The 21,508-nt window shown below is 43.9% G+C and overlaps 1 protein-coding gene across 8 annotated transcripts; it reads right to left on the reverse strand.

Annotated features, from left to right (window-relative positions):
- Positions 1-935: 935 nt before the first annotated feature.
- Positions 936-21,503, reverse strand: nfyc (nuclear transcription factor Y, gamma). Of its 8 annotated transcripts, none has more exons than XM_084563362.1 (11): positions 21,212-21,500; positions 10,222-10,331; positions 10,035-10,103; positions 8,598-8,711; positions 6,768-6,863; positions 5,543-5,719; positions 3,735-3,803; positions 3,134-3,289; positions 2,689-2,793; positions 2,489-2,548; positions 936-2,225 (listed from the first exon to the last, which is right to left on the reverse strand). In XM_084563362.1, the coding sequence occupies exons 2-11, from the start codon at positions 10,318-10,320 to the stop codon at positions 2,106-2,108; spliced, it is 1,065 nt and encodes a 354-aa protein (XP_084419488.1). In that variant the 5' UTR covers positions 10,321-10,331; positions 21,212-21,500; the 3' UTR covers positions 936-2,105. The 8 variants fall into 8 exon arrangements, with proteins under 8 accessions (XP_084419488.1, XP_084419483.1, XP_084419487.1 ...); XM_084563357.1 differs by having other exon boundaries at positions 10,035-10,106; positions 21,212-21,498; XM_084563361.1 differs by lacking the exon at positions 21,212-21,500 and adding an exon at positions 21,008-21,026 and having other exon boundaries at positions 10,035-10,106.
- Between the last annotated feature and the right edge of the window lie 5 nt (positions 21,504-21,508).

Below are 21,508 nucleotides of genomic sequence, written 5' to 3' on the forward strand. Positions count from 1 at the left end.
ATAATGTTTACTTGTGGCTCTGACTACTGTGGATTAACTAGATAATAGCGCAACGAGTGGTCACAGTTAAGTGCTGGGATACATACATTTTTTTCTTGATATGAAAGGATTTTAAAGTAGTGCGTGCAACATTTGAACTTTGACTTTCAACAAGGCTTTGAATGTGAGGCGTTTTATTTTGGCAAAGTGGGACATTGTGAGCACCCTTCATCTCTCTGCCTACCTAATTTTCTGTTCCAGCATAATTACTTCTCTTCCTTTTAAGATTTAGGTCGGATAAGGAATGCAGTCTGATCTCGCAGGAGCTGAGCAGTCTCCAGCCAAATAACTCGTGACTCTATTGTTAACCACTTGCCCTTTGTGGCACATGAAGCTTTTCTTTTCCACCACTCCAAGAGCAGAAATAAGATTAGTGGTGTTCGTATAGTAGTGGTTTGGGTTCAGTGTGGGCCGTTACTGAATATGCATTATGTATAATACTATAGCTAAGTCAATAAAATGATGCTAATACTTAAAATGGTAAACCTGTTTGGGAGAATAAATAAATTACCTTACAGTTTATCAGTAGTGCTTTACAGTTTGTTAGATCAGTGGTGCCCCCCTATGGCCATTTGGGGAAACAACACGTTTCAAACTAACATGGTTAAAGCCACTGTATGACTTGTGTTCAAATCTAGAGTTTATTTTTTTTCATAACTAAATAAAGGACAATCATATTCTGCGCTCTAGTGGTGGGATGTGACTACCTGGAAACAAAATGTGCGAGGATGCCTGGGCCATTTCGAGTTCGGTGAGCTGCTGTAACTCTCTCCTGTCTCTCTGTCTACTCTCCGCACCCTAGCAAGCTGCTTAACTCACCTATAACAAGACAATGATGACAAAGATTAGAGCTCCGTGACACACGCTCAAAATAACCATAAAAGCAGGACTCTTAGACAAGTTATGGTTTTTAATTTTTCTCACAAAGTTTGTTTACAAAAAGGAACGTCAAAAATAAAATTGTACCTATTGCATGTCATGCTGGCAGTTTGAACTACATGCAAAAACAATAATAATAAGAACATTGATAATATTCATTACTGTACAAAAAAAATTACGGGAAAGATATGAGCCCAAACAGCATTTCAAAACAAAAGCACTTGTACTGAAAAAGAGCTCTATAAAAAGTTTTTTTTTGTTGTTTTTTTGCTCCAGATGGAGTCATGTGTTTTTACATGAGACTTAAACCAGGGCACAAGACTCAAAACTCCAAAGGGGCTGTGTGAAACTGCAGAGGCAGAGACTCGCCGCTCTGCAGACGGAGGGATGAACAAAGAGTGAGTGAAAGATTTAAAATGGAAGAGTAAAGACGAGCGTGGGTGCTTCAAACACAAGCACACACACAGTTAAACTATACAGCTTGAAGCCCTTACAACATAAAGTCATGCTTCATCATCAATGTGAAAAAACAACACAACAGAGAAACTACATGAAATTATCACTGAACCTTAGATCTCTTCTCCAGATCCATTAGATCACCTTGGTGGAAAAAGGGATATCTGAGGTATGTGGTTTCATTTTATCCATCAACTATTTGACAAACAATGAAGAGGGCATGATTCACAGAAGAACAAAACCAGGAGGAGAACAATCCCGTGGCCGGCTTTGACCACAGATATGCCCCGAGCAGGTTGTGTTGAAAAAGACGGACACTTTCCCACTTCACTTCCAAATGAGGAGAACAAAACGGCGCCAGGAATAAAGCAATGCTTTTCTTATGTATTCAAAATCTGCAAATATTAGACATGGGATGAAAGGAAGAATAGAGTTTGTCCGTGGAAAGACTTGTCAGGGGCCGTGGAAGCTGATGCGCATTCTCTCCATGTGATAAAAGTACAAAAAAAAAGTATACTATGTCTAAACATGGTTGCAGTATCACGTCTGATTGTGAAAGAGTTGATCAGAGTCCCTTTGGTTTTTGATGCAGTGTACTAAATTTATTACTAACAATAAGTGTTACAAGATCTCAGGTCCCTCGTTTCAAGCGTCCTTTGTCGATGACATCTGTCTGCATCACATGGGCTGGTGTGCGTGTTGTGTGTGTGGAGAAAGGTTCTTGGTTGGGCTCAGTCAGTGGTGACCTGCGTGACCTGAGTTTCACCTGCCTGGTTAGTGGACTGGATGAACATTGGTTGGGTCAGCTCCTGCCCTGCCGGCATCGTCACCTGCTGTATCTGATACAACTGCTGTGAAGACAGAGACAAACAGGGGGGTTGAAGGGTGTGTGTGATGTTGGATGTTAATGGGATTACATCCAAACACAAGACTTTGGAGAGCTCTTAAATGTAATTTAAACATATGTCAGCAGACTTTATGACAAAGTTTACTTATGGTTTTATAATGGCAACTCATCATTGCTGCCTAATTTTAATCTCGTTCCTAACAGACTTAACAAGCCATCAACAAAAATGCAAGCCAAACAAATAAAACTAAAGATTGCATTGGTTACCTGTCCATCAGTAAACTGGTTGAACTGCTGTTGTCCTTGCTGAACCTCTGTCTGCGTGATCTGAAAACAAAACAAATAGTCCAAGTTTGGTTCCATAGGTAGCTTCACCATAAATATTTAAACCAACCTGTCATTTACATAGTTTGATATCAAGCAGATTGGTTGTGTTTGGGTTGTATTTTTGCTTTTGTAGTAATTACCTGCTGGGTGTTTGCAAGAGTCTGAATTTGCCCTTGCACCACCTGCGCTCCAGAGACAGGCTGGGCTAAACGGATGTATTGTAGCTGGCCTGTATTTAGTTGCACCTACAGTGAACCAACACAAGGGGGAGACAAAGTTCGGTTTAGAGCTAAGGTCATTTGAACGCAGAGGTCACAGCCATTTTCCTGCTCTGGACAACAACAAAGAGAATGCCTCACTTTCCTCTTTTGAATTGTTATTTTTTGTAAAACTTAAGTTTCATGCCCCCAATCAAACCGGGAAAATTTAAAGCCTGTTTGTTCAGTACGAGCAATGCCCCGTCATGCGGCAAAGTGGCAGTGGCCATCTTCTCTCTTTTACCTGGGTTTATCTCCATTCCCGCACCCCTTCTCCCTCCCCTGATGCCCATTCCTTTGCACGTAACAGCAAGATGCAATTTCTTACCGGGATTTGCTGGATCTCTCCTGTGTTGGTGATGATCTGCTGCATGACCTGCATAGTCTGGCCTTGGGCTTGAGCCGTCTGAGCTTGACCCTGAGCTGCAGCCTGGACAATCTGCACCTGCTGACCCTCACCGACTTGCATGGCGACAGGCGCACTCTAATTCAGAGACAAGATCAGTAAAGAGAAAGTAAGACATTACTCAAACATCGGTTGTAAAACAACTAGCACAGGCATGTAGTTTATGAGTGACACAAAGCAAAGAGCCAGGAAATCTGTAACTTCCCTGGAATACAATTTAACCCAGGGGCTTGTTTATACTCAAATTGTAGAAGTCTGTTAAAGAATCATCAAGCAGGCACAAAAGACATGAGGACGTGAGGTGAAAATGCAGGTTTCAAGTCCTCTTTCTCTTCTGTCTGTCACATTATCCCGGAAAAGCCATCTGATCTGATGCCGCAGTCACCCCTACAGTCTTCAGTCACTTGAGCAGGGCAGGGTTTGTAGGTGGCGGTCACCTGCAAGGCTGCAGCACCAAGGAGTCGCCTTTGTGTTTTTTGTGTGTGTGTGTGGTTAGCGAACATATAAAAGTATGTGTGTTTACCGTGATGGGTGTGCCCTGTGATTGCACCTGCACTTGCTGTAACTGCTGCATGGTGGCACCTTGCAACATCTGATGGCCGATAGAATAGAATGAGAAAATGGGGAGAAAGACACACACAGTGAGACAGCAGCGACTGCAACAACTCAACACAGAAACGTAAGCATGAGTGGCATGTGTGCACAAAAAGCTTAAATGTTTGAGCAGCAAAGAAATATATAAGCGGCAAATGGTATTTAGAAGCATGTTAATGAATTATTCAAGTAAAACAGGGGATATGATAAAGAAGCTAAAGGGTAAAACTAATGAGCCCGGTCAGGTTTAAAACGTGTACATACATCAAAGTTACATCTGCAGGCCAACTGCAGTTTTTCAGGTATGGCTTATGACTTATTACTACCCGGACTTTGACCTGAGGGAAAAATGACTGAATTGGTACAACAGTGAGAGTTAATGACATATGAAATGAGAACTCTCGTTTAACTATCGTCTTTTTTTGTATTTTCCATAGCCTATAGGTCAGATTTTACGTTCTTACCAAGTGAAACAAGGAATGATATGATATGAATGCATTGAAGAAGTGTAGCTGGGTTGCAAAGGCGCACTAGGATTGAGCTGGTAGACAACAAACTACATAACCTTTATTTCAAACATGTCTCATTGGGAGACCATTCAGCTACTATCTTTGATCTCGAAGATTTTAAAAGCACCAAATGCCTTTTAATTCAAACATTTTTACTTATTACTTCAAAGCCCACCTTTAAAAGTGCTACCTAGAAAATAGCCTTTGATGGAGTCCACATAAGGTGCGCGTCAAAGTGTGACTTGGGACTGCAGCAGCAGGAGCAGGACGGTGAATCAGGCCAGGTCTAAACAAGTATGACAGCTCAGCTAAAGGCAGCCTGCTGAAGCAGCAGGAAGCACCACAGCAGCCCAGCACCATAACCACATGACACGCAGAGGCCAAACCGGAGAGAAAGGACTGCTTAGCAGAAAAGTAGTAGGAATGAAATAATTAGAAAGCGAGGTAATTGGATGGTATCCCTAAATATGCATGTTTGTTGTCTCACTGGGTGGTGAGAACATTTTAAGCCTGAGGATTGAAGAGCTTTTAGTAAAACGCTGCATGTGTGTGTTTTTTGTTTTGTTTTGTGCGAGACTTGGTTCAATTATCATCCAGTGATTTGCAGTTTTTGTGTAGCTGAAATCTAACACATCTGAGATGAACGCACAAAGAAAAAGACCCTTTTCCCTTTTTTGTTGTGCACTTCAATTACTTCACTTACTATATACATTTCTAGAAACTCAACCATTATAAACCTTTTGTGCATTAAATTGACTGATCGTTTACGTCTGTAAATACGACGTGAGTATATGGGAGACCACAGAATATTCTGTTTAGCAGTTCAGATGTTTCCTCTGCAGCGTTACGACGAGAAGGCGTGCGCATGTGTCTGGGTGTGCTGGGTGTGTTTCGAGGTCTTGTTATTCCTGCTGGTGGGAGAGAGTGGTCTAACTCCGAGATGTGAGCTTAGACTAAGATCATGCAGGATGACCCACTAAAAAAGCCTTTTGCAGTCGGATTCCCAGGACTGGGTGGAGTCAGAATGTGCTACTTCTTGGAAGAAGTAATCTTTGTGTTAAACAAACACATACATGCACCAAAGTAGCTTATGTGAATCCTAAACTGGTAATTTGTGTGTTTTTGTGCTGTAAAACCCCAGTGAGGTTGTATTTAGCTGATGCTTGTTTACATTTTTTTTGTGTGACAAATCTCATGATAGGCTCTTAAAACAAGATGTCAGTAGTACCTGTCCTTGCTGTGGCTGTGCAATGATGATCTGTCCAGGCTGGATGGTGGTGGCTGTCTGTGTGGCAGTTTGCTGGCCCTGTTGTGCGCCCTGCACCTGTACGGCTCCAGGCTGTTGGGCCAGGGTGAAGTAGTACTGCACCGGCTCTGCTGGGGCAACCGACTGACGCATCTCCTCCTGAAGATGTGACACGCACACATACGCACACACACACACATTGGAGGCCTATCAGTCCATTACATCTCCATGAATTATTTTTGGGAGTGTAACTGTAGAGGAGAGCAGGTCTGATAAATAACTGATGGGATGTGGCTGGGGAGGAGTAATGTAATCTGGATGTAAGATCCATTACAAGCATCATACTGGTCAATAACATACACTGCATGTCTGGAGGCATGCTCAGTTGAACATGACTAGAAACTGTGTCCACAATCATTAGAGACTGATGTTTTATATCTATAATGAAACCAATAATATGATAATAATTGATTTATGTATGGACATGCTCTCCCTGTACGTCCTCTTCTTGGGTCAGCCACAGAAATGTTGTTGACGTTTAGTTTGCTGTCTGGTTTGACCGCTTGAATCCGAGTCTTAGAATTATCACACATTAAACTATTGGTACACACTGACCCGTGTCGGTCTGCCTCATAACTGACTAATGAGCAGGGCTTCATCTCGATGAGGTTTCTCCATCACCAGAAGCGTAAACACCCCTCTCCCAGCTCCATGACAACACAGCTGAGAGTGTAGGATGTTTACATGCCTGGAGACAGTCTACTTGACAACAAATTTAAATATCTCACTTCTCCATCTGGTAAACTAAATTTTTATTCAGCTCATCAATCGTCTGTTATAATAACATATTCCGTTTTCCTTTACTGTACTTATTATCTCATGAGGAAACCATTTGATATTTATGGTGAAAACTTCACTGGGGTTCCTTCTGGCTGTCTGAGGCAATAAGATGCTGCAAACATCCGACTGAAAGCCCTCGTTGTGAAGACCCCAGCTTCCAGTCAAGGATGTTTACAGCACCTCCAGGTTGCCAACAGTGGAAAAGTACCTCAGATGAATACCCGGATGATCAGCTCTTTATCATGTCATAATGTTTAAAGAAATTTCTGAAAAGCTTAAAACAGTGTCTGAGATACCGGCTGTGTTCCTGTGGCTGTGCAGGTGTTAAAACCACAATAAGACTGAAAAGCGCTGTTCGCTTTCCTACCTGTCGTTTCGGTGGCTTCAGGTCGTCCCGGGGCACGATGTCGATCAGGAAGTCAAACTGGTCAAACTTTGTTATTGCCATGGCAATGTCGTTCCTCTGTAAGCATAAAAGACAAGAGAAGGTCAAGCCAAGAGGTCAGAGTTGATGCTAATTCTATTTGTGCAGCAACCTATATATAAACACGCCTCAAGGTCTGAGGTCATCTCTCGCAAAATAGCCACATAAGATACAGTAGGACTGAAATACATTTCTCACTTCCCAGTAGCAGTGAGCCGGTGCTTTAAAAATTAAATGCAAAAGAAAAGAGCCAAACTGATTAACCGATAACACATAACCATGAAACGATTTGGATAACAGATTAAGTTTCAGGTTTCAATATATGAGAGTTTTTGATGTTGGGCAAATAAAACAAAGCATTTCAATATGTCAACTTGGTCTCAGGGAAACTGAGATTAAGTAAGAAAACTATTGGCAGAATAAACAATTAGCTAATTAAATAATAATCGGTTTAAGTTCTTGACACATAAAATGAAAGTTAAACGACTTTCTATTTTAACAAACAGTCATTAAAGGCAAATAGTTTAATATAACCAACAACCCTTTGGAATACAACTATAAATCTGTGCATATGAGATGAGTGGAAATTAACGGGAGCGACATTTCCTGCCCTTGTGAACACACGCGCCGCTTCTATATCCCTTCCTATATCCACAGCAGTGTGCTGTCTCTGTGGAATTTTCCACAGGATATTGGCTGTCAGGACCCCCCATTGTGGCCCTCCCTGCACTAGAGGCTATTTATAGAGGCTTGATTAATATCTGGTAACATCAGGTCACATCTACACTTGTTCTATTGATGAGCGTTGCTATGGCGACCCCAACTGGCGTGCCCCCTTCACAATAGGACTCGGGCTCTGTGCATGTGTTAAAAGGAGGGCCCTGCTTTTTTTTTTTCCCCTGGCTTAGGCAAAAGAAAATCACACGTACGAGAAGTGAGGCGTCACACGTGCCTAATGCGTCATCGGTGGTGTAAAATGTAATTAACATGTGCACATTCACGCGGTAGATGAAGTTTCTATTTAAAGCCTGCGGTGTGGCGGTCTAACAACACAGAGCATTAAGGAAATGTGGCTATCATTAGGGAGAGAGATAGGCCAAGACTATAATAGAGTGAGCAGACTTCCAAATGAGGCCTTCCTCCTTCCTCCTTCATATTTTTTCCAGCCTCTATTTCTACCTGTGTTTGCATACACATATATATCCACTGGCTGCTAATCTCTCAGAGGTATGTGAATGCATAAAGTGGACTTAAAGGCTTTCATGCTCTGCTCCATAGTTTCCCCCTCTTGACACACAGGTGAGACGAGCTCTAAGCCAACTGTTTCCATCAACGCTTTCACGTTATCTGCCTCCTTTTTCTCCTGTATCTGTCCAGAGCCCCTCTTACTCAACTTTGGGACAGCGGAGCAGGCAAAACGGCACAAGGGGGAAAAGTGGGTCACCAGCGCCCGCCCAGCTTTGCTTTTAAAGTCAATGGAGGGAGAAAGAACTTAGCAGAGAGAGAGAGAGAGAGACCTCAAGGGGATGCTGGTATGGGGCCTCTGCTTGTACACACACAAGCACTTAGTGAAAGGAAAGCAACAAACCAATAAGGAAGGCGATTGAGGCTAAAGTGTCAGAGAAGTGTTAATAAGAAAAAGGTGGCAGAAATGTACGGCACGAGAGAACAATTTACCCCGACAAGTAGGGCAGAAGAGATGGTATAAAAAGACACAAATGAGTAAAAAAAAAAAACAGGAAGAGTTCACACAACTCAAGTGTGTATCTGTACCTGCAGCGTGCGCCTCTTGTTGTCCTCGGTGTGGATCCATGCTCTGAGGGTGAGCTCTGTGATGAAGATCTGAGCCGCTTTGGCAAACAGGACCGGAGCCTCCGCACTGATCATCTGCACAGAGGAGATATTGTTACACCTGGTTAAATACACCCACTGACTATCAATCACGCATCCGCAATAATGTGAATCACTCAAGACCTGAGTCACAAGTGGCAACATTAAAATCAATGTGCTGCAAAAAAAAAAAAAAAGCAATAAGTGCATTCACATGTTAAGAACGACCATGAAATTATGAGTTTATATGCAGAACTACAGCAGGAGAGTAACTTTTCTATTCTTTTCATTATAGCTGTGTCTAACCCAACAACCTCTCTTTGCAGTGCACTTTTGTCAAAACTGCACTGCAAAATCAATTTACTGTATAATTATTATTATATCGCCATAAAAAGTAAAGCTTAAATGTTCAAGATGGGCTGCATTAACGTCAAGCCGCTGTAAAAGCAGCTGTGTCAGGGCCGACAGAAGGGTCTTTTCCTCGTATGCTAGTGATCTCCTGATCTCTTTACCGCTTTAAGCTGCTGCTGCTTAACTAAGGGGATAGCACTCGTGACGCGACATGTTCAAGCACACACACGCATGTTCCAAGGCTTTCCGTGAACACTCCCGTCAGATAATCTGGCGCACCGGCGAAAAAGTAATGCGAGTCATCCATGAGCTGTAACTACCTACTTGAATGGGGCTGACAAAAGTTAGGAGACGGGTGTGTTTCTTTGAGCTGTGCTTGTGGACACATCAACGAAAGCCAAGGACGCCCTGAACAGATCTGAAGGTATCATATTGGTATCAAGGAGCACTTAAAGTGACTGCTTTCATATATTATAAACCAAATTAAATTAAGATATTATAAAACCATACCGCTGAAGGTATACGACAGAGGTATATGTCAACAAGTGATTAAAATCTACAGCTGTCTGAAAAACTAAAAACAGGTCAACAGCTGCTTCTAATGGCTGCAATGTCAGGTTTCCACAAAAGTCACATTAACGGCTCTGTGCTACATAATACGCTTTGTAACTTTGCATAATGATTCTTGACATTTACATATACTTTCAATGTGTTGAAGCGAAAATAAAATTCCCTATTCCTAGACACTACTGAAAGCTAATACAGCCAGTGAGTGGGTTGAACTCAAGAGGCCATAGACCAAGAACTTGATGCATGACAAGCGCCAAATTAAGGAACATTTCTCATCAAGCTTTAAGGCATTAAGATAATTTGAATCAAAAACTGAAGCAATCTCAGAAATGAAATTAAACTGCCATGATCGGGCTACAATCGCCTGTTTTTGATCCTATTATTGATCAAATTGCTTGTATTTCATATGTTACAATGATATTGATATTTATTTTATACTTATTGACGTTCTCCTCTCACCTTTACATCCTCATCCAACTTCATGATTTTCTTGATTCGAGCTAGAGGCAACTCCTGCACACGGAAATCCTTCTGAAGAAAACAGAGGGGTATTCAGTTAAAAGGAATTTTTCTAGTTTTGCGTGTATAATGTTTGAGAAGCCGTGAAATGATTAAATCTTGGGGTTAAAGCTCAGCTATAACAAACCATAGTCAAGTTCCTGATCTCCTCCATGACGCGAGGCCAGAAGGACTGCAAGGTTTGCTGGGCATCGCTGCTCCCGGCTCCAAAGCCATCCGCAGACATCTTCTACTTGGCTGCATGGAAGGAGGACAGAAAATTATTTAGGTGTAAGCAAATGATGAATTATTAGAAAACCAAAACAGAAAGTAAAGTGAGCGAGAGGGAGATTCGGAAAGGGTCAGGGCAGGTCAAGGACAAAAGACACCAGGACATAGACTATAATGTCAGTCCAAGCCGCGCTTGTCCTGCCCAGAGCTCTTCCCGTGTGTCAGAACCACATATCCTATCGCAGCCTATAATTATAATACACTGAAATCTAAAATAGAGCTCAGACTGGCTTCTATTCTTGTCCTCGTGGGCTGTTGACATGCCCAAGAACCCACCACCAGACTGGCTGCATGCTCCCTGGTTATGAATGACTGTCTCACCTTCGGCACACAGCTGCAGCTCCTCTACAAACAAGCGCACCACGTGCAAATCAATTGCTGCTGGTGACCCCACGCAATGAGGACAATGCTAAAGCCACAGATCTAGGAGACACAGGTGTGTTTGTGGCCTACAGAAACTGACAAATTGTGAACAAACATACAGACGCAAGCTCACAAACCATCCACAAGCTGTAAAGTGAAACAAACTATTGCTAACACATGCATGTAGACATGAGAGCCAGGGCTTCTACGAGCAGTCTGGAGGTTTGAAAGAGGATCCAGCAGGTTACTATGGCATGCCAGGAATCTGCTGGGGGAATATTGGCCTGCCTGTCTGAGCATGTAGAGCTTGGAGAGTCTTGATCGCACTCTTTCCCTCTCTCCCTTTGCCGTTTAAAAGATTCGGCAGAAAGGAGAATAGAAAAAGAAACGCGGGGGGGGGAAGAACAAGAGATGAGTGTGTGGAGCTACTCAAGAGAAACGAGTTGTGTTTGTGTTGCTGAGGGAGGAGTGGTGCCTTGTCCAGTTCAGCATTAATCCAGCGCTAAGACAAAGTGCCAAAGGCTTTAACAGGGGGAGGTAAGAGACAGACAGGGCCACAGCCAGAACACTGTGCAAACCAGCTATGTGGGTCAAACAAGACAGAAAGAGAGAGAGAGAAAAGGAGACATGACACTACAAAGACAGAGTGTTGGGAAAAGGGGGGTCTCCTCTTTATCTTCTCTTTCTTTTCTCACTCTGGGCCAGCCAGCATGAATGGCTCCATCCCAGGTCCAGCTGACAGGCCAATACAATACAAAAGACGGCCTTTCAAAACACCCTGTCCTGCGTGTCCCCCACTAAGTTCTGTTACAGCTTCGTTGTAAGGGATTGTTTTGACTTTGGGTCGGCAGCAGCTGTAAATACTTAAAACCGATAATACACTGATTCACAACGCAGGCCCTTCACTTGATTGATTTTTTTGACAGGAAATATTGGTTTACTGGCAGTTGTAGAAGTTACTAAATAATAAAGAAGAGGCTTTGTTGTACCCTGTCGTGTCCAGTTTTCGACAGACAGTAGCCTAAATCGATAAGACAGAACGCCGGGCGAGAGGGGGGGCTTTATATAAATCAATCAGGCCGCTTGTAGCTATGGCATGCCAGGCTAGTGATTGACCTTGACAGTGTCCCCCCCCTTTCCCTGTCTCACGCTCCAGTGTCCAGTTGCATTTCAAGGTTGATTGAAAACCTGCAGCATCCTGAACAATCCCAGCATACCGCAGGGCCGGAAATCACCGATGGGAATTGTAGTTTTTCCTTTCTCCGCTGCACGATAGGTGAAGTGACCTCTACCGGATCTTTTGCAGCCTCTGTAACGCCGCGACCGCACAGACGGGATGAACCGAATAAGAGCGAGGGAAAACAATTTGTTTCTCCAGCTAAACGCAGTGTTGCCGGGCCGTATCAGCACTTGATCTTGTGATAAATGTGAACAAGACATCCTTGTGTGTCGGTGTTTGTGCTGTGCAGCAGCTTGTGTAGCTCTCTCCAACTGGTGGCTTGATAAGATAATTAGGCAATTTGCTTAACATTACAAATGACCACCAGGCTAATAACCATGGTAACGATGCTATGGCCCAGAAATAAAAAGTGCAGAATAGATAACTTGAAATAGCAAATGACTGATAAAAAGATAAGTATATAAAACATACACAAGCCAAACTACTTCTTCTTCTTCTTCTCTTACTTGCACCTCACTTCTCCTAAACTCCTGGTTATTCTTTGAAAACACTCGGAGGACAGAGCTATTATTAAATCACACATACACCCCCTACCCCCTCTTCCTGACCCTGTGACCTTCAATGTAAATACACAACCGCACAGTTAGCACAGCGGCGGGAGGAGGAGGAGGGGAAGTCAATATGTGAGAAGAAATGAAAAAGCAAGTGTGACGAGAGGCAGGGTGAAGCACGAGAGAGGGGGGGGAAAAAAAAGCAGAACAACGTATGTGAAGAGGAGGGTTAAGTATCAACATGCCCTTGAGCATTGCTCCGCCAGCTAGCTAGCATGCTCTACCTACAGTATACCAATATTACCATATTCCCCTCGGTTTTGCATCAATGGAAAGTTTGCGTGGGAGCCTGTCAATGTCTGACACACAAGTGCAGAACATAATGTCTTCTGCTGACTTTGTGCAACACCTTTTATGGTCTAGGTCTGGGCTTTTCAAGCAAACACACTAGTGGGAATTTTTCACACTCACAAACAGCTAATAAACGTTATAAAAGATGTTAAGTGCGTGGAGGTTGATGCAGGCAAGAGTGCAAGAGTTAAGATGTCTCATTCTATCTGCAGTGATAAGCAGCATTTGCCTGTGTATTTAAGGTCTGTCGTATATATTATGACTGAAGTGTTGCTTAAATGGAAATTTGCTCTAAAGAATTTTCTTAAACTTGGTAGTCCCGTCCCCTTGTTCCTACTTATTGTCAGCAATTTAGGTCACTCTAGAGTGTCCAACAAATGCTGTGAATGCATTATGTTTGATGCGAACTTACTATTTTTGAACACGCTGCGCAATGAACTTGACAAGCTCATCTCGGCTGTGTTCCTCTTAGCTGCTACTGTATGCCATAGTAGGGTACACTGTGTTGTGCTGTGCTGCTCTCATCTCCTCTTCCCTGCAGCTCTGTTGTCCTTCATCAGGTCATCCAGACAGACAAATGCAGGTGTTGGGTTTCCTACGAACTCTGTGTGTGTGTGTCTGTCTGTGTGTGTGTGTGTGTGTGTGTGTGTGTGTGCGTCTCTGAGGACAAAATGTTTGCGCTATGCCGGCTTCGTCCAACTATGCAGCTTGCTCTTCCTTTTTTATCGGCTCTGCATCTCTCTTCCTGTCTCTTCTCCAGTACTTCCCATCTCTCTTTGCCACTCGTGTGCGCTTCTCTCTCCCTCTGTCTGACTTACTTTCACCTGATCCCCCTCGTCCAACTTCTCTGAGAAAGTCAATGCTGCTCTGTTTGCAGCAGCTGAATCAGCGCTAATGTTGTTCTGCCAGCCAGGTCCTGCATCTCCCCCTCTCTTGTTCTGCCTCATCTTTTACCTCCCTCCTCCCCCCCTGCCTGTGCTTTCTGGCACGTCACATCAAGTGGCCACTCGTAGCAGCACTGGCAACTTGCTGCAACTCTGACATCACACCACTTTACATGAGCCTTCAAATCCTGTCCAAATAAACCTGATAGGACGTTGGATCAGTGCAACCAGGAAGGCAGAAGACCGGAAAAAACAACAAGATAGCATCACTTAGCTGTGGGGCTTTTCATTTGCTCTTTGGGATAAGTGAGAAGGCAAAGGAGAAGATGCAAAACTTTCAGCTTAGAAAAAAAATGTCCAGAGATAATAGCTGAATTATTTAATTGTTACTTAGTTTAGATGCAATGTTCTGTAGTCAATTGCCCTCTTAACGACCCAGGGACTGGTGCAAACTGAGCTAAATCTTGCTGAGTGTAGTTGAAAGAAAATGAGCCGAGGCAGTTTGGGATGACCCGAAGGCCTATTTGAGACTGAAGAGTGAACTTTTCCCCGAGGTGTTTCAGTATCACTGTCACAGTGGTGAAGAAGCAGTCGTTTCATTCCAGATCGTTCCCTGAAGCTGGACTGACACTTGGGATTTAAGCACAAAGGCACTGAGTTGATCTGACCACCAAAAAAAATAAATAAATGAATAAATCTGAGTATGGTGTAACAAATTAAAGCAAACATTATATGTGTCTATAAGCAGTACGTCTATAACGTTCAGTTAACAACAGATAGATCACAACCTCACTTTTTTTCCCGAAGCCAGTAAATAATTAATCCTTACAAGATTGTTTAGACATAGTTTGGTTAATGCCAAAAAAGCAATCATATCAGTAAACTTATAAATAAAAAATAAATGTGCCAGCAAAATGTTTTTCCCCATATCATGACCTCAAAATAACCTTCCACGTTGGTACTCTACATAGTTTTAAACATCCGGGCGTACAAAGAGTGAATACGTGCCAACTTGGACTGGTTACCACTCGGTTTCATTATTAATGATTAAGACATGCTTTTCCCTACATTTGGGATTCTCATTGCTCCACAGAGATGTCTCCAGCAAGAGGTCAATTTTCCACATGCTGCTGTGTCAAACTGTCAGTGATGCCGATTGGGCAGTCGTGAAGCAAGGTTACTAAAAGGGTGAAGTCTGCTACATCTTAACTTGCGCCCTAAGCAGAAAAACAAACGCAACTCTGTTTATGCAACATTTCTATAAACCAAGATGTGTCATCAACTTTAGTTCTGATTGACTGTAGTCAAACAGACAGAATAAACACAAACTATAAAGTAACAAATGTTATACTAACGTTTCATTTTAAATCGTAGCCATAAATCAGAGGGGGTGAATTTACATTGTATTGTGCAGGTTCTGAACTACTAAAGCACTCACCTCGATGAACCCAATCACAAACACCACACAGAAACAAACTGGCGTGGGTACAGCGTGCGGGGTAAATGATCTACTCAAACAAAAAACAAGAAGTTCCCAGTCAGGAATTACAGATTAACTACTTGTGTAGGCAAACCATTTTCACAGATGTTGGCACTAAAAATGTGTTGCGATTAAAAAAAGAACATGCAAGGGTTTTACAGGAGGACATGCTCGCTGTGACCTGCAGTGCAACATCCCTCTGGCGTGGCCGGACCGAGCTAGCCGACCAAACAGCCCTGCAAACTTTGCCCTTGGTTCTGCTTCAAGCCAACTCCAGGAAGTACTAGTCACTGATCTCCCAAGGTCATTCAACAGAGGAGAGAGAGAAACCAGAGAGGGAGGAGGGAGAGAGAGGGAGAGATGAAAGAGAGAAGGGGAGGGAGAGGGGGAGGATAGAAAAGGGACAGGTTTTTCAACTTTCACTGCAGCACTTAAGTGACCCCGGCGGTTCAGGCTGTGCACTCTTTAAGAGAAACACCACATACTGCACATATTATTTGTGCTCTCCATTCTGCTTTGAATTTCACTTCCTCTGTGTCCTCACATCTCCCTCTACATGCTTCCTTTCTCATTGCTGACGGAGAGACTGCAGGAGTCAATCTCACATTCCTGTGACCTTCATCCAACGCTAGGCCCAGTCTCTGTCGTCAAAGTAGGCAGGGCTAAAGGTACCTGCACATTACAAGCTGGGACACAACCGATTCCCCCTGGCTGCCCACACGGCGTCTTTAGTGACAGTGTACACATGCAAAAACTGTGCGGGCAAGGGCAAAAGAGTGAACGTACGGCGGCAGTGGTCACCTTAGTGATAAGCTGAAAGGCCTAGCTAGGTGTGAGTGGTTGGCGTGTTTCGTTTACTTTTTTCCTCCCCTAGTACAACACAGGGCACGAATGATATTCAAATCTCATGCAGACAGCAGCCAACCCTGGGATTTGGCAGCAAGGGCTTCAACTTAAGAGTTATTTTTAGTCTCCCTCTCTCAATCTCTCTCACTCTCTCTCTCTTTCCCTTTCCCCAACGGGACTTTGTTTTGTCAGAGGCACCAATGGAAACTTTCAATTAGGGAGCAAGGGAGGAGAGAGAAAGGGAGTCGGAGGCAAGCGAGAGAAGAGGCACCCTCCAAAGATTCCATCAGAAGAGATCAGATCAAACTATTAGCCTCCTCCTCCCCTGAAGCTGACAGGCTGACAGTCTGTCCCATCTGGGCGTCTGGCACTGTTGGGGAGGGGGCCTGGGGGGTCCTGAGGTCACTGCAACCAGCTGCACCTCCAACCCCTGGGGACCCCCCCCCCCCGACACCAACAGTGACAACAACACAGAGTTATCTTCTCAGAGTTCTCCGTGTGCAACAAATCTCCCTTCAACATGGATGCCTTCTTTGCTGCTCGGCTCTGCGTCAGCGTTGGACGCTAAAATGTTAACAAGGACATCAGGGGAGAAGCTGGGGTTTCAACCGGCACCCCGAGGCACTGTGGCCACAGGCCCCCAGGACATTAACACGGCCAAGACAGTGAAGAGCACAAAGTCATTAGCTGGCAGCCGTGCACTTTCATGCAGTCGATAACAAGGCACTGACTAAGTGCTGAAGTGTGGGTTTGTGTGGATGGTGGTCCAAAGTCAAGACAGGTGACATCTAAATACACAAAGATTTCGCTGGGTATAGTTACTATGAGAATAAAACAACATCTAAAGGTTATTCTCTAAAACCATCAACGCTGCTCTGAAGTGACAAGTGAAGGACATGGATGGATAAAAGATAGACACACACACACACACAAAACGCACAACACCAGTCTCTCAAGGAGAGTACTACAGGACGGGAGAGGGAGGGGGATTGAGGACGGCTGTAAAGGACAGACAGTGTCTCATCTCTGCAGAGCGTGATGGAGAGACGGACATCCAAAAGTGAACAGAAATTAACTATTTATTCAGAAACTCAAAGCAACTTAACTTGACAGGTTTTCTCTCTAAGCGTGTGTGTTTTTAGCTCTTACACTTACCCCTGTGCCCTTCATGGTGAACGGTCTGCCCTGTCGGAGCACAGCAGAACAGAGGGAAACAGAGAGCCCTGTCCAAGTCTCCTTGAAAGCAGCAGCAAGCACAGAGGTTGACTGTAAACTCTCTTATGCTCCTTCACTTCCTCCAGTCCCCTGATCGTATCAACAGACAAAAGGCACTCTGGCTCCGCTGGACGGCTTTAAAAAAGACTCTAAGCCCGGACACACAGTGAAGAGCAAGCCCCCCTTCTTCTACCCCTCCCCCCTTCTCTCTCCCACTCTCCCTTTACACATTGCCCCGTCTCCTTCAACAGCACCCCAACGTCCTCGTACCTAGACATACAGCCCTGTATCTCCTGTTTTCTCTTCTCAGCAAGTCCTCTCAACTTGCTGACCTTCTCTCTTTCTTTTTACTCTCCGACCCTTCTCCCTCGCTTTAGCCAGTGTCCCATATGTTTGTCTTTGAGCTGACCCCTGGCCGGGCACAGAGAACTGGGTGAGATGGTATAGAAGACCAGCACAGCAGCAGGCAACAGCAGGCAAAGAGTACAGCGGCACTCCCGACTCACAGACAAAAATCTCTCTAGCCTCCTTCCCCTTTAACATTCAAGAGTAATCAATCTAGCATGCTACATGATACTCAAACCCCGCCTCACACCCGGCTCGCACCTCCCTCCGACACTTGCAGCCAGTGAGAAAGCAGTGTCCTCCTACGCTATTGGACGCTACACACACCAATCAGCTGTGACACATCCCCTGCTCCACCTCTTTCCTCTGCCCAACCCCCTTTTACCGACAGCCAACTTCCTGCTCTAAGTTACCTTGAGCTGCAGGATAGGGGTCAGGGAAAAGAAAAGAGGAAGAGGGAGTAGAGACGAGAATATGTGAAAAAGAGCGAATAAAGTTGTGGAAAGCTCTCCAGGGAGTGCATGAGGGTGTGCTAGCAGTGGCTTGCCTCAGCATTGTTTGTCCTCAAGCGGTGCCTGCCTCTCCTGCTGCTGGACGGATGAGGAAGGCTCCACGGGCTGCTCTCTGACAACTGGTCTCTGCTTATTTACAATGTCAAACTAAATGTCTCCCTCCGCCCCGCCTCCTCTCTGCCGCTACAGGCTGACGGCACAGTGATGCAGGCAGCCGTGCTGGACCTCACTGGCTAGCTGAAGTGCCAGAATGGATGCCGCATGTTGCATCCACATGATTTAAAGTACAAAAGCATATTAGGCAGACTCTCTGTCTCAAACGTGTGCACGGCCTTTACATGCACACACACACACACACAGAGAGACACGCACATTTTGTCCTTGCTCTCTCTCGTTTCTCCTTGCTAACAGTCACAGGTAGACACGGCAAACATGTAGCCTCCAACCATCCTAGCTGTAATAATGAGTTTCATTGTACTGTTAATATTATGCTAACAAAGGAACTAATTTGTCCACATGCACGGTCACTCATTATCTGTTCAGAATATAAATTAGATAAATTACACTCTTTTCAACTAATTTATGACTCCTGTGAACATTTGGTTATACAACTTACCGCAGCTGCGACATTAATCCCATGAAACTCTAAGGGTGTCACTCAACTTTACACAAAGACTAATTGCAGCAGAACATATCATTGCAGAGTCTGTGTACAAAATAGAAAAGGATCAGCTGACTGGATAGAAGTTGTGGAAGAAGGGGGGGAAAAAAGGAGACTATTTGATACTCAACGTTTTTGTTGACACCGTAAACAAGATTTAAGAGATATGGGTTAAAATCCGTAAACAAAGACATTGTTGTCTTGACCCCAAAAACTATGCTCACAGCAACTTCCACAATTAAAACGTCATCAAAAAAACACGTCAGCAATGTCATACAATGCCCTTCTTGTTAAAGGGCTCCTGGTTTAATGTGCATACTTTCTGCACTGAAACCATTACTTTAGAACAACAAGGCAGGTCACTGCTGCTCGATGTGCACAACTTATGTTTAATGCACTGCCGGATAGATAAATGACTCCACATCTGATATGCAAACTCATAAAGACACGTAAAGCTTAGACTGTGAAGTGTTGAGAAGCAAAAGAGTTGTGGTTTTGTCTGTCAGGTTTATGCTGCATATGACTGCAAATCCGTACTGTAGTGTGGAATACAAGCTTAAGATAGAGAGGAAGAGAGCAAACCTGCCCCATCAATGAAAAACCTAGGGGGGGGAGGGGAACAGGAAGGATGGAGAAGGACAGAGAGGAGAGTTGTTACAGGATGGGAGGGGTAGAACAAGTGGAGGGAGGGCGCGAGAGCAAGATAGAGACTCAAGAGAAACAAAGCTAAATGTTCCCTTTTCTATTTTTGTGAACAGCATGGGGACTAGTACAGGTACTACAGACATCCAGTTAATGATTAGATTGGAGGCGCGCAAAGATTAATCTCTTTACCATGGCTGCCATGCTGGGGCAGCTCTCTGTTGGTGCATTCTGGCTACCCAAAATGCCTCAGTAATGACACCTGGCAAGGTCACAATACAAATGAGACCTTCCCATGACTTGTGCCGCCCGTAGCTGGGACATGTTTGCTCTCACTGACGCTGTTTGGAGATAAACATGCACCAAGCAGACGTTGGGTTTCATAAACACACAGCAACCTCTGGGTAGCCAGGCCAAGCCATGCATTCATCCACAAACATGCAAAACACATGCCCACCTGCAAAACTACACAGTAAGCTGACTGACTTACACACAGGTCACTCATATTTAGCTCCCTAAAGAGCTAAATATTCCACTCATTACAAAGACAAAGTAGCAGCTAGATTAAAAAATGCACAAAAGTGAAATAAGAACAAAAGTATTATTGCACATAGTTCAGAGTAATAAATTAACTGAACTATATGCAAACCTGCAAGACTTGGATATAGTACACATTATTTGTCTCAACTGCTGCAGGGACAGAAAATGCTGAACCACATCTGAAGGCCTTTTATTCGCAGGGGATATAATAGAGCGTATTAATTTCTTTATTTTCCTTGTACCTATTAATAATGAGGTTGATGTGTGTTAGGTTGAAAGCATATTTGTCCCCCCAACCATGTAGCTCAGTGTAGCTGTTTGTGGGGGGGATTTAGTTGCTGACCTGAATAAGAAAACAAAGAGATACTCAATTTATATAGAAATACAGAGGTCAGAATTTGCACTGGGACTAAGGCAACTTTGTTCTTTAACAGCTCAGATGTTAGTACGGTGTTGCACTTTAACTCTGTCGCTACATTAAACATTAAAAGACAGGACTAACAAAGTGGCTAGCAGGAGACACTGAAAACAATGCTACAACCAGCTAGCAGGGAGAAGTCAGGGTTTAATTATCAATTACACCAACGTTGATAAAAGAAATGTGAACACTGGAAAACATTATTGGGCTAAACTCTGGCATATCCGCGGCTAAGCACTTGGGACAGCAACCTTTAACGCAGACATTTAGCACCGCTGGCTAACGTTAGGATGGTCATTGTTGATCGTGACTTCGTGCTAACGTTAGAGAAGTTAATGTTAGCTTGTTGGAGATGCACACTGGCGATTATCCGCAGTGTGTGATTTTAATCACAGCTGACGACGTGTCCTACTATCATATGAAAGTTTGCAAAGCTTTGCAAAGCTAGGAAGAAACAGTCTAACCAATAAAGACAACGTTTGGATCTGTCCTTCAGACCAATCAAACCTCGGACTAGATTCCACCAATCAAGGTTTTTAGGGCTAAGTTCGTTCTGCAACTGACGCCATTCGGGGTCCGACAGAAATAGCCAATCCGTTTAACGATGATACAGATGAGAGCCAAAATGGTGGACACAAAACATTAGTTTCCTCACCGCCCGGGATGCTTTCAGCGGGCCACCAATAAGCGCCTCAGAGAGCGGGGAGGGAAATGGCGCCTATGTTCATCTTCCAAAACAATCGTCTATTGGTCAAGAATGGCACATGAAAAGAAGTGTAGCGATAGCCCCTACTTCCACCCAACACGGACAACTTTCACGTAAACATTCTACACATAAATAAATTTTAATTTTACTCACTTTCTTTTACGGGTTCGAAGTGAAGTCCGGCTCAGCGTATTATTTATTTTATTTAGCTAGCAAGGGGAAACAAGATGGCTGCCATTGAACCGGAAAGAGTCGAACGCACAAACGCGATGACGTAAAAGTTACGTTCCCTGAGAAACGACGTCGAAATCCTCTGATGGATAACAGTTAAATTATATTCGCTGAATGAATAACGATATAATCCAGTATTTTAATTGCACATAGCGTATATGTGCATCGGTAAAACTACACCAGCTAAAAAATGACGTGGCTTGATCCAGTTCAGATATA

The sequence above is a fragment of the Chelon labrosus genome, assembly GCF_963514085.1.
Source record: "Chelon labrosus genome assembly, chromosome: 16".
Lineage (NCBI taxonomy): Eukaryota > Metazoa > Chordata > Actinopteri > Mugiliformes > Mugilidae > Chelon > Chelon labrosus.